General features: G+C 37.8%; 1 protein-coding gene and 2 pseudogenes across 1 annotated transcript in view; 1 reads left to right on the plus strand and 2 right to left on the minus strand.

The window, feature by feature from the left end:
• Positions 1 to 14,311, minus strand: part of lgr6 (leucine-rich repeat containing G protein-coupled receptor 6) — an 83,366-nt gene that overhangs the window by 22,789 nt on the left and 46,266 nt on the right. The window contains exons 3-4 of the mRNA XM_088332949.1: positions 4,416 to 4,487; positions 501 to 572 (exon numbers count right to left, since the gene is read on the minus strand). Coding sequence (XP_088189075.1) covers positions 501 to 572; positions 4,416 to 4,487 — 144 coding nt within the window. The remainder of the gene's footprint in view (positions 1 to 500; positions 573 to 4,415; positions 4,488 to 14,311) is intronic.
• Positions 3,957 to 4,047, minus strand: LOC148370435 (U2 spliceosomal RNA; annotated as a pseudogene).
• Positions 12,545 to 12,660, plus strand: LOC148370436 (U2 spliceosomal RNA; annotated as a pseudogene).

Here is a 14,311-nt window from a genome sequence, read left to right on the forward strand (position 1 = left end):
GAAATATGCTCTGTGTTAAAACCCACAAAGCTTTTATGTGGAAATAAGGCATGTGGAGTTTTTCTGTGATTGTTTGATTGACTAGTAAGGTTGATGAATCGCATATGAGGTCCACACAGCCAAGCCCGCATGTTTACCGATGGACATTGATCCCACGGACCAAACAGTTAAGCCACCAAACACTCATTAGCGAGAGCATAGCAGTGTGGGTGGTGAGATGATTGGAAGAGGAAGAGTGGGGGAATTAATGGAAAATGAGGTTGTTTCACAGCTCATTGGGGATGTTCTCCCTGACCTGCCGTGTCTGCTGTTTCCCCTCATGGTTTCCAGATGCTACAATGAAGTGCAAATTGAGACTCTGTCCAAACTCGGGGGTACTTTAGTTATGTTGTATGTTCTGCAATATTTCACAACTACTTAGCCAAGATAAGTATGATTGGAGATCGTGCTTTTTATTGCATGACCTGACCAATGGGTTTGTCTGCATGTATGTGACTCACAGTGATAGCAAGTTGGGTAGGTCCCACGGAACAACATCGGGAATTCTTTCAAGGTGGTTGTTCTGTAGCATTCTGAAAGGAACAATAGTAAACTTAATGAAAAATTGATAAGACACAATGACAACACTAACATTTCATGGTTATTCAACATAGGAAAAATTGGGCAGAGGTAGCAAAGTAGAAGCTACATGGGTGGTCTGTTGATGTCATCCTCAGAAGAAAAAGTGTGTTGAGGAAATTGGGAGCAAACAAAATGAACAGTGCATTTCCTCTATTTTTTTTTTTTTTTACCTCTCAAGACTAGGTCCAGGTCTGTTGTATCATCTAATTAGTTTGCCTCCAGGGTACTGTCAATGAATGAGTGCATTCTTAGAAATTGTTTTAAAAACTGTAGAGAATTCTATCAAGAAAATTCTTGACAGCAAATAATACATATAAACCCAACAATACAAAATGAATATAAATTATATAGTACTGAGCAATAGGATAGTAGGAACCTTTTTAAGAGCAATCAATTACGTCGGTAAAAATTATCATTTTAAATATTGGATAGAATTAATGTTCGATGTAAAATTAAATGTTATTGCCTTTCAAGTTGAAACTCATTTAAATTAAGTACATTTCTGCACAGTAGTAACCATATTCATTATTGCATATAATATATCTATATATATTATAAGGTAACCCAATCTATTTTGCTCAGTTTCCTTCATCATGGATATTTTTATGCCACAAAGCACATTGGAAAATATTTGAAGTACTGTAGCATATGTCTACCTGACCAGTTGTCTGACTTGAGACCGTGATACATGCTCCAGAGTGAAACTCACTTCATATTGTTTTACTATCGACTTTTGTTGTAAAGAATATTTTAAGTTCAGTTGCCGATGTCCACTTTACTAGTTGCATCAAATTGTGAGAGTTAGATTTAATTTATTAAACTCACTCTATGTTGTTCACTGTTGTTTGTTATTTTATTACATGTATTTTTTTATTTTTGTTGCACTTCTAGTGTGGAATCTGTTGCTGGTGAGGTGCAATAAATATTACAAGGTTCTATAACATAATTACCTGTCAGTTCTTCGCTATCTAACCGACTCAAATACCGCTCACATTTTAAAAAAATTATTTGACATACATCAACTTCTTTTTAAAGTATCGTAAACAGTTACTAGTTGCTTTTACTATAGAGTAATTTAGTTACTAAGTTACTTTTTGGAAGAAGTACTGTGTAACTATAGCTAATTACTTTTTTAAAGTAAAGTGGCCAACACAGCTTTCAAATGGCATTTTTATTAGTGGTTATTCGAGTGTCACTAGTCTGTAAAGGATGATTTGGATTGCTTCTATCAGCACCCATAAAACAGTAGGAAGCTCTTCAATTTGAGTGAAAAGGTGGTATTGAAGTGATGCCGTAATCACGCAAAGTACACATTTATTAATGGAAAGTATTGATTAAAAAAAAACAAAAACAAAGAAAACGGCGATGCACGATTGATGCAGAATTCATACTGATATGGAGAGCGTGTATTATATTTTGCAAAACTCAAAAGAGAAAACTTAAGAAAATGATTATCGTCTCTTTTTTTAAACATCTTTTCCACCCAATGTAAAATTATAAATCCATTCCTGTCTATTTGAGACTTACTGGTCGAACAGTAAACAAATGATAATTTGTGGATTTTGGCTTTGCGACCCAGTTCTACTGGGTATTTTTCCCTCCTTCAAGACATTGAATTGATTGCACCTGGACTCTTCACCAGAAGAGACTCTATGAATAAGAATGTTCGCAGGCACAGCTATAATATATATATATATATATTTTTTTTTCTTTTCGGCTTGCTGTACGTGTTTTTACCCTTTTCTATTTGTAATGTACTCACAGCGAACATAAATAGTTTTAGATGGTGAATTCTCCGACACCTGTTGTGGTCATGGTGGGTGGCGTGAACAGGTCCTTGCAGCGCACCTTTCACAACGTGCAAGTGACATTTACTAGGCGGTTGGGCGGAATGAATGAATTCATGGTGGAGCAGTTAATGACCTACAGTAGAATAGACATACTATTCAAAAGAACAGCCGCACCCAAATGTCTTGATAAAAGTAAGCCAAAAAGACTGAAGTCATAAAACGAGTGTGGAAAGGAGAAGGAAATTACTTTTAAAACGATTTTGAATCCCTGGAAAATTTGGCACAAGGGATACAGTACTTCGGGTGATTCCAACAGATCTGATTTGTTGAACACGAAATATGTGGCCGCATTTTATTCTCTTTTGTCTTCTAAATTCCCACTCAACACAGCCGTATGTTCTATAGCTGCTATGGATATTTTTTTTTACTTGTATTATGCTAAAAGACCCACAGGTTACGGTGTCCCTAGCTTACAATGATTTCACCTTACAATGTGGAATACGATATTTCCGGCTCCTGATCGCAGCATTTTTTATGTGGTTGTCTTGCTGTCGGTCACCCCTCTCGAGGGATATGACCAGGCTAGATAGATAGATAGGTCACAGCATTTCCCCCTAGATATTACATCAAATGATTTTGTTTGCCCAAGAATGTAAAAAAAAAAAAAAAAAAAAAACGAGAGCCATTGGTGTTGCTCTGTTGTTGGTGCCAATGACTAAGATGCCTGTCTGGTTTTGGTTGATGTGATATAAGAAGCTGATCTGCTATTGGTTTGCTTCATTAAGATGCAGATTTAAGATGAGCTGAACTACCTCCCACAATGCCTTTCTCTCCCTTTGTTCAATTCGAATTCCCGAACGCTTCATAAAAACTTTGCCAGTTGGTACAATACAATACTGTATATTTTTTCTGTACTTTATACGCTATAGATCCCAAGACGTGCTGTGATGCCAAAGGGAGAAACAAAAATAATGATAACCATGGAAACAAAGCTCACATTTGTCAAGAAAAACAAACTAAGGCACATGAATTGTTACCCTTGCTAAGGAATATGGCCGTAAACAATAAATGGTTGGGAACATTTTCAAGAATAAGGAGGCGGTTAAAAAAACAGTCATTTTAAAATCCGTTTGAATTTGAATCTATCCCCCCCTCAGTATTCACCCACTAACTCCACTGTACCAGCTCAAATCAGTTCAAGTCAGTTAACTTAAATAACATTTAATTTGCCCTTTACATGTATTTTTATTTATAATGTATAAATTATATGCACTTATATTACATATATGTAGTACTTACAATTTGCTATTTTGTGACTGATGTTTGATATTTACCATAGGTTTCTCCTGCCATGCGGCAAATTTTACCTTACAACTGGGGGGATTTTGTAGAGGTTTATTGTTCTATGTTCTTTATCAATTATCCATTATCCGTTATCGGTCAAATCATAATACGCTACAAAGCCAAGAGGCCCAGACACTTGCTCCCTGCCAAAAGGCTGGGTCAAGGTCCTAGCCAAAGGGCCGGGCAGCGATCAGTGCGAATGCACCATTCCCGGAGGTACTGCAATACCGGGCCGATGGGTGGAGTGGACAGAACAAGCTCTTATTCCATCTCCCAATTGCAAAAATCAAGTACTAGGCTGTAACTGCACATGCCGGCACAGTCCAAAACTTACAGCCTGGGTGAACCACCTTCTTGATCATGGTATCTCCCCTGCCAGATCATGGTATCTCCGTCATATCCGAAGGGGTATTCAAAGGAATGCGTAAAAAGTAGTTGTTATCGTTGTGATTTGGGTTGACCTCTTGCAGTACACCAACAAAGTGCAAGTTACATAAAAAATACAGGAATTAATTACATCATTTTGTTGCATTTATTGATACATTAGCATGTGTGAAGTAATCAGGAAAACTCTACCCGAAACCCTTGTACATCCATTGTAGTATTCCCAAAAAGACTGAAGCCATAAAAGTGGTGTGGAAAAAGGAAGGAATTACTCACAAAACCTTAAGGTTGAGAAGACCCTGGAGAGCATGGCCTGATATATACCTCAGTTGATTTCCAGAGAGTCGCCTAAAGGCCAAAACAGAGATCAGAAAAAGATGAAAAAATGAAGCACAGGCATATACAGCACATAAAAGTTTAGAAGTCTCCTGAGAAGATCTTGCCTTGTGCTACTTTCGGTACTTTTGGCAAAAGCAAGTGCATGCAAAAGCAGAATTCCCTTGATTTTCATTGTTAATTTGTTCCATAACCACCCGTATTAAGTGAATTTGCATAAAAGAGGAACATCTATTTAAATCCACCCATTCATTTTAATATGTTGTCACATTCTTTGATATAGAGCGTTTCAGTGTGTTTCAGGGTTCGTACAGATGCTTGAAATCCTTCAACTTTTGAATTTTAATGCTGTGTTTTCAAGGTCAGGAAAGTGCTTGAATTTTGGTTGAAGTGTTTGTAATTGCTTGAAATTTTTGCCACAGAGTTCCCGCGGATTCCTGAAAAGTCTAAAAAGCCATTGAAATCATGATTCTAAAAATAGCGCCGTAAAATTACTTGGATCCAATTTTTTGAAAGTATTAAAATGTTAACCTATAAGATTTATGTTTGTTTTAACTAAAAAGATTTAGTGAAGTTTCGTGCATCATGATAAAAATGCTTCGTGAAAGTAGCAGAAATGTTCTTTGGAATTAGTAGTTATTTGCCAGTTTTGACTGAGGATGAGCAATGTACTTTACATATCCTTTTTATTTATTGTTTTCCATGCCTAAAACTTGAGAGTGCTTTGTTTTTCAGATAGAGAGTTTTCAAAATGTATAAAGTATGTGTATACTGTGTGTGTATACGGTGCATCCGGAAAGTATTCACAGCGCTTCACTTTTTCCACATTTTGTTATGTTACAGCCTCATTCCAAATTGTATTAACTTAATCTCTTATCTCAAAATTCTACCCAAAATACTCCATTATGACAATGTGAAAAAGTTTTTTTTTTACTTTTTTTTAATTAATTAAAAATATAAATCTAAGAAATCACATTTACATAAGTATTCACAGCCTTTGCTTAATACTTTGTTGATCCACCTTTGGCAATTTTGGATACAGTAAAATTTTGCTGCTTTGAAGGTCCCAATGAGCACAGTGGCCTCCATTATTCGTAAATGGAAGACATTTGGAACCACCAGGACTCTTCCTAGAGCTGCCCGGCCTTCTAAACTGAGCGAACGGGGAAGAAGGGCCTTAGTCAGGGAGGTGACCAAGAACCCGATGGTCACTCTGTCAGAGCTACAGCGTTCCTCTGTGTAGAGAGGAGAGCCTTCCAGAAGGACAACAATCTCTGCAGCAATCCACCAATCAGGCCTGTATGGTAGAGTGGCCAGACGAAAGCCACTCCTTAGTAAAAAGAACATGGAAGCCCGTCTGGAATTTGCCAAAAAGCACCTGAATGACTCTCTGACCATGAAAAATAAAATTCTCTGGTCTGATGAGACAAAGATTAAACTCTTTTGTGTGAATGCCAGGCGCCATGTTTGGAGGAAACCAGGCACCGCTCATCACCAGGCCAATACCATCCCTACAGTGAAGCATGGTGGTGGCAGCATCATGATGTGGGGATGTTTTTCAGCAGCTGGAACTGGCAGACTAGTCAGGATAGAAGGAAAAATGAATGCAGAAATATATAGAGATATCCTGGATGAAAACCTGCTCCAGAGCGCTCTTGACCTCAGGCTGGGGCGAAGGTTCATTTTCCAGCAGGACAACGACCCAAAGCACACAGCCAAGATCTCAAAAGATTGGCTTCAGAACCACTCCGTAAATGTCCTGGAGTGGCCCAGCCAGAGTCCAGACTTGAATCCGGTCGAACACCTCTGGAGAGATCTGAAAACGGCTGTGCACAAACGTCTCCCATCCAACCTGATTGAGCTTGAGACTTATTGCAAAGAAGAATGGGCAAAACTGCCTAAAGATAGGTGTGCTAAACTTGTGGGATCATATTCAAAAAGACTTGAGGCTGTATTTGCTGCCAAAGGTGGATCAACAAAGTATTAAGCAAAGGCTGTGAATACTTATGTAAATGTGATTTCTTAGTTTTTTATTTTTAATAAATTCAAAAAAAGTAAAAAAAAAAAAAAAAAAAAACGTTCACATTGTCATAATGGAGTATTTTTTGTAGAATTTTGAGATAAGAGATTAAATTCATACAATTTGGAATCAGGCTGTAACATAACAAAATGTGGAAAAAGTGAAGCGCTGTGAATACTTTCCGGATGCACTGTATATATATATATATATATATATATATATATATATATATATATATATATATACACATTTACATTTAACTTATTTTCAAAGAGCATATTATTTTATGAAATGTTTATTTTTTAGCACAAAACAATACAGTTTACTTATACAAGACTTAAACATACTTATTTAAACTTTACAAAATATAGCACAGAAGCAACTTACGAACAATCGTCCGGAACCTAACTCGTTTGTAAGTCGTGCAGCGTCTGTCCATCTTTTCACAATGGGAAAGATAAGTCATGGATATGACTTCCTTAACTATAACTTTTGTTTTTTTTGCTTACGGTTTGCTACATGTTCCACCTAAGCAGGGCACTGTGAAATGTGTATTAGTGCAAGGATTATGTATCAGTCCTTAACATTCATAAAGGGCCATGAAATAATTAACGGGAAGAATTTCATACAACTTAAAAACGAAGCTACATGATACCATCATTTTTACCCGACACCTATATGGTCTCAAAAACATTTACACACGTATTTGTAAGATCAACAATTATATTAGGGATTTTCTCAATATCCAATATTCATATGTCTTGATAAATGTACAAGCAAGATTAAAAATTGCCTTTGTAAATTGCAGATATATTAGGGGATCTGCAAAACACATGATTCAGACCGGATTTCCTCTTTTGATACTACTGGCAAAATGAGAACTGGCCTTGACCGGTCTTAAAAAGTACTTGAATTTGCCCATGAAAAAGGTGTGCAAACCGTGGTGTTTGTTAACGATTTTTATTGTTGTAAAAAAAAAAGTACAGAATTTTTCATTTATGCTTGTTAAGATTAACTTGAAAATGTAAAGTATCAAAGAATCGAAGTCCCTTTAAGTGCTTTCAGGGGTACTTATTCCCTGGATTTTGTTCTGTTTCATAATATACATCCCAACTGACATGGGACAGTTGTCGGGGGACATCCTAGATTTGTTGCCAAACAATCACAGGGCACAAATGGAGATACAACCATTCACCCATGCATCCAAACCTGGGGACAATCTGGAGTCACCAATCAACCCGCAATTCACATTTTTGTAATTTGAGTGGAAAGTGGAGGGCCCGGGGTAACTCACAGAGGCAATGGGAGAACATGCAAACTTCTAACAGAGAGTTTTGTAGCTGGATTTGAAATAGGGACCTCTGAACTGTTGGACGTGCTAGTCCAGGGGTGACGAACACGTGGCTCTAGAGCCACATGCGGCTCTTGGCCAATAAGAATGCAGCTCTTTGCCTCATCATATTTTCTATATACTTTGGCTCTTTGCCTTGTTTCATGTTTTTTTTTTTTTGTGTGTGTGTTGAGGGTTGACACTTTCCTTGAAATCAACACAAGAACAATACTTAATGTATTGTAAGGAGAGGAGTGTGTCATGGGAAATAATGTTTTTAATTGTGTGTGTTTGTGTGTGTCTGTCATGGCAGGTCAGTGCGTGGTGTGGCTCTTTGACTCTCACAGTTAAAAATTTCGTCTCTTTGTGTCAAACTTGTTCGCCATCACTGTGCTAGTCAATCATCCACCATGCCACTCTTGGCCGGGATATTTCAGTTTTCTTCCCTCACGGCGAAAATGTCAGCTATGTCTAATGAAATTGTGAATATGTTTGATTTTCGAGAAGGTTTGTTCAAACCTCACTTTGTGTTCGCTGTTAAAAACGTAATATTGGAATATAATATTGTGAATGTGCTTAATTGCTGTTGAGATTGTCATGATTTTTTTCTGTTTTTAGTGTCAATAAATTTGTTCAAACCAAAAAAAAAACAAAAAACAAACAGTGAATGCCACAGTTGTAGTCATCTTCATATGGTGTGGCACGTAGCCATGTACTAGCACACCTTATAAACAGATGGCACGCAGGAACTGAGCACATTTTTTGATTAAACAAACACAGTGCCTTGTAAGTGACATGAATGAAATACCCTATATAATGTAAATGGAAAAATTATGTTGATTCACGTGATGATGTCACTTGTAAGTCTTTGTGACCTCTATAGAAAAGTGTATTTAATTTTGTGCATATGAGTACTGTGACAGCTCACACGATTTCCTACGTCCTTGATTTAGACTGAGCTCTGTCTAAGGAGTCTTGTGCATCGCAACACAGAAAAAAAATACACACATTCATACAAGCAATCCAATCAGCTTGTTCATCAAACACGGCACCTAATGGTCATTTGTGAGTGTGTATAAGACGTCCAAATAAATAGCATGAAGTCCAGCAGAGTAATTCTCAAGGTCAGAAGCTACAATCACAGTTTAAACACAGATTTGCGCTTCATAGCTGGAGACCACCCAGTTTTCTTAAACACACAAGTACACCGTTACATGTTACACAATGGCATCCTCTCGCTTCTTTGCTCAGACGGCCTGATGTACGGATTGAATAGCTTCCAAACCACCATCACCACTATCACCCAGATGGTAACGGACGAGGGCTGTGAGGAAACTCTCTCCGAAAGCTGATACTCCTGTCGAATTTGTGTCGGGCACTGGTGAATCGCTCAGCCCTGCATGAACCTGCCAGTTCTCACACTCTTTGAGTGGTTGTTTATCAACAAGGATAGAGACGCAAGTTAGAGTACAAAATACTTGGTTGGCAGCGAATTTCTGGTGTCATTTTATTTTATTTTTTAACCACATACTGTTTTTCATAGTTGAGTTATATACCTTTGGCAACAATTACAAGCCTCTTTGATATTCCCGAGTGGGAGAACTTGCACAAATAGTGGTTGACTAAATATCCATTTACCCCACTGTAGACACAATTAATCTATCAGTGCATTATGCAAAGGCAAATATAGTTTTAAATACAATTGTAATTCTGCAAAAGAATCCTTAATTAAATGTACATGCAATTTATTACATCTTTTTTTCTGCAACAGTAACTACATACAATTACTTTTTTTTTGTATCCCAATTACATTACGCCGTTACGTGTATTCCATAACTCCCAAACCCTGGGTTTAAAGCTAATTTGTTGCTGAAGGTGAAGTATCAGCTACAAAAGCATTTTACATCTCAGTGAAGACCGTCTGAATCATGGTTTGTCCTTTTCAGCTATGATCGAAATGATGCGCCAGTATCCCGTCCAACCAGCCTTTCCCTATTAGCTGCAAAACTGTTGCCTAAATTGCATCAGAGTAGAGTGAATACTTAATTTAAATGATCATTGTATCAAAAGTTAAGACGGATTGCAAAAATGTGTTTTGATGGTTTTGATCGACATCAGCCAAACACCCTTCGCTCTGTTGATACAGAGTTTCCATAGCATCAATCAGCATATTCTTACGCATGTGAACAAACAGGCAAATGTTCCACACGTTGGCTTTCGTAACCGTTCCAAATCCATCTCATTCTAATGAAAAGCGCCTTGCTCTTGTCAAAGCATTGCCCCAGCTGTTTTTCTTTCCCCTTTAATTTGATTTCAGGATGGTTTTGACTTGCAGTGGCCCATTTAGGCTGCAAAGTTAAAATTCAAAAGCTTCGGACTTGTTCACGCCAACCGCTGATTTTTAGTTTAAACATGAGGCTGCGGTAATTTTAATATATATATATATATATATATATATATATAATATATATAAATAGCTGGTAAGCAATGAATCTGTCCTCGCATTACAAAAGTAGTACGGTAAATTACCTCAATTTGATTAAAATGAGTGACCAATTTTTTTATTTCTGTCCGTAAAGAATAGCCTTTATTCTGGCGGCATAACCAAATCAATGGGTAAGTTTACATCCAGGCAATAATAGGATTGGAAAACCCACTATTTCCTGTATTCCGGATATGTAAACGCACATAATAATCTAATTAGATTCATAGTCCAATTGTAATGGTTGTGTTGGTCTTTTCATTGGGTTAGTCTTTTCATTTTCTAAATACCCGTTGAATAACTTTAATTCTTTGGATTTACTGTGGCGGCATTACCAAATCAATGGAAAAGCTTACATAAAAATAATATTCCGATTGGAAACAGACTATTGCCAGTTATCTGATTATGTAAACGCACACGCTAATCCAAATAAAGCCATAGTCCGATTGCGACGGTTGGGTAAGTCTTTTCATTTTCTGATAACTTTTTGAATAACCTTCCCTCTTTGGATAAAGTGTACGGGCATTTACCAAATCAATGGAAAAGTTGAAATGCAAGCAAAAATCTTATTGGAAACTGACTATTGCCAGTTTTTCAATCATGTAAACGCGCACAATAATCTGATTACATTCATAGCCCGATTGCAATGGTTGGGTTAGTCTTTTCAGTTTTGATTACTCGTGCATGTATACACATTTGAGTAGTCCAATTGCTCAGGTGAACGCAGAGTTCCATATTTATTACTGCAAAGCACGGTGGGACTTGTAGTACAGATAAACAAGATTCTAGAAAACTCCTGTTAAAATGCCAGAAAACCCTCATGTGTATTGGATGATTTCTCCTGGATATTTCTGTTTTATTTTCTGCCCCAATGGCAAAAAAACGCTACATTTGTATCTTTCTATGTACGGTGAAAGTATTTGCTTTTGGCAAGCCATATATGACCACACAGTGCAAACACATAGGATGCAGCCAAGGAGCTCACTTTAAAAGTGAGAATAGATCGTCACGGTACTTTGATGAAATACCATGTATATGGGAGTTATTTGTTTGATAATTTCTCAGGGACATTTCCATTTATTTATTTTTTTCACCTAGTGGACACCTCAGTTGTATTCATGCTAATAGAGTGAAACCCTATGCTCCTGGCAAGTCATGTAAGAGCGCAACCTACAGAAAGACAAGTTTTGGAGAGGCCGAGAAAAGAGCAAGGTACTTTATTGAATTTGGTGAGTGACATGATTAAAATATTTCATTTAATGTCTAGTGTGAAAATGATGTAAAGTTGCGTAATGACGTAGCTTTCCCTTCGTACCTGTTATCAGACTACTCTGAAATGGCATGTTATCCGTTTGTCAGTTAGCATGCAATAAATTTGGATTGCTCCTAAGATCCGACTTTTGATCCTAGTCAGACTATACTCTGCATGTAAATGTATTCAACGGACTACCGTTCTGATAAAGGATCTTGGTTTTCAGTGTCTGTGCAAGCACGTCAGGCTTTTCACGCCCTTCATACATCAACAGAAATATGAGCCCTCTTTTCATGCAAAGGTGCAGCCTTAGGGTCAACCATCTAACCCGTCATTAACGTCCGGAATTACTGTAGTTAAAATTAAGAACTTGCAAAACTGTCGGGAAGTTGACATGTTAACCAATACTAGTTGAGGAATATTTTAGGTCCAGCAAGACTGTGGCCAACATTTCCCAACTTCCTAACTAAGGGTGCAGGTTTTTTTAAAATTTAGTATTACAATAACTATTTGTACCATAGGCTTCTGCTTGTGAACTCCCAGCATTGAAGTACTGTATTTGAAGGATGAACAGAAAATATTTGAACCAAAAAAACAAACATATTGGCAAACAACACTTTTTTTGTATATATGTTTGAAAGGAAACAATTAAAATGCTCTTCAACAACTACTGCTTTAAACCACATCCTCCTTTTAATCACTTTGATATAGAGTCTTTTGAGGGTCACCTGACTTTAAAGTGGCCGCTATAATAAATTACAAACAAAAATGGGAGAAGACACAACCATGAATCGTTTCGAGTACTTTAGAAGTTAAGACGGAGTATCAAAGTATATGCATTTCATTTAAAAAAAAAAGAACAATTGTCATCAGGTCCTGGTATTTTATGTAGCTAAACCGCTACTGTATAATATCTACCATCATGACTAGATTGGCACACGTAGACGGCGCCGTAGCCCCGCAAACGCACATAACGCGCACTGCGTAACCTGGCCTGTTGGCCTTTTGATTTTTGCATTCCGGAGATGGAATAAGAGCTTGCTCTGTCCACTCCACGCATCGGCCCGGTATTGCAGTACCTCCGGGATCGGTGCATTCGCAATGATCGCAACAAGGCTTTAGGGCTAGGACCTTAGCTTAGCCTTTTGGCTGAGAGTAAGTGTCCCGGCTCCTAGGCTTTGTAGCGTATAATGAACTGACCGATAACGGATAATGAATAACGAAGATAGATCAATAACCCTTAAAAACCCCAAACCCCCCCTGGTATTTTAACTGCAAATTCAGACCTGGACAATATAAATAACTTGATTTAACGACCAAGCACAGTCTTCTGCGTGTTTCTTTGATTCCAGGTAGTGAGGAGCTCAGGGCTTTGTGAGGTTTACTTACAGAATATTCTGGGTGTAAATGACAGACGATGTCTAGAAATTCCCAGATGCGCTGGCAAAATGGCTTGCCTTTGTTCGTATAATAAAATACATGGTCCGACTCACACAGAAACCTAGGGGTAAAGTCAAAATTTATTTTAAGCCAATATAGCTGACACTTAAAAGATCACATGGTCAGCATTTAGCATTTATTTAAGGTCACATTACCCTCTGAAGCTTCTATAGCAGGGGTCTGAAACCTATGACTCTTTGCATTGAAACATCTGGCTTGGGAAACAAAATTCAATACATGCTAATTTTGTCTGTCATTTAATTTTTAACGTGACCCAAATATTCTAAATGTAAACATATCACTCTCCTCAGGTGTAGTTCCAGCGGTTTTTAAGCCCGCTGTTATTAAACCTTACTGAAATGACCCAACCTCGATCCAGAAAGCTTATGTAATCATAGACCTTTGTCAAACCTACCGTATCTTTCTAAAGTACTTGAAAAAGTTGTGGCACAGCAGCTGAATGATTTTATATCCGATAACAATCTTTTTGAATCCATGCAATCAGGATTCAGGGCTAACCACTCTACTGAGACAGCACTGATTAAGGTCCCCAATGATCTTCTACTGGCAATGGACTCCGGCGCTTCATCACTCTTGCTGCTGCTGGACCTTAGTGCTGCCTTTGACACTGTGGACCATAATATCTTACTAGAACGGTTGAAAAAATTGATTGGTCTCTCAGGAACCGTCCTCTCATGGTTCAGATCCTACCTCTCAGATAGGACGCACTGTGTTAAATATGGTGAAATGACATCTGAGCCTTTTAGTGTTCCCTGTGGTGTTCCACAGAGTTCAGTACTTGGCCCCCTTCTTTTCAGCATTTACATGCTTCCATTAGGTGATATTCGCAAGTATAATATCAGTTTCCATTGCTACGCAGATGACACTCAACTATATCTTCCGATAGAGGAATCTGCGACACTAAACTAGAAATTTGGAGGCCTGCCTCACTGAGATAAAAGAATGGATGTCACTCAACTTCTTGCGCCTTAACTCTGAAAAGACCGAAATGCTAGTTATTGGTCCATCTAAATGCCGTGACTTATTCTCAAAAATGGCCCTGAACATTGACAAATGTAATATCACCCAGAGTGAAAAAATGTAGGTGTCATATTTGACCCCGGTCTGTCCTTTCAAACAGACAGCTTTTTTCCATCTTCGCAACATTGCTAAAATTCGCCCTATGCTGTCTCAGTCTGATGCGGAGATTATAATTCATGCGTTTGTTACCTCCCGTCTCGATTACTGTAATGCACTACTCTCTGGTCTCCCGAAGTCCAAAATCAAGAACCTTCATCTGGTACAAAATGCT

Source organism: Urocampus carinirostris, chromosome 3 (genome assembly GCF_059441175.1).
Source record: "Urocampus carinirostris isolate Australia breed hairy pipefish chromosome 3, RoL_Ucar_1.0, whole genome shotgun sequence".
Classification (NCBI taxonomy): domain Eukaryota; kingdom Metazoa; phylum Chordata; class Actinopteri; order Syngnathiformes; family Syngnathidae; genus Urocampus; species Urocampus carinirostris.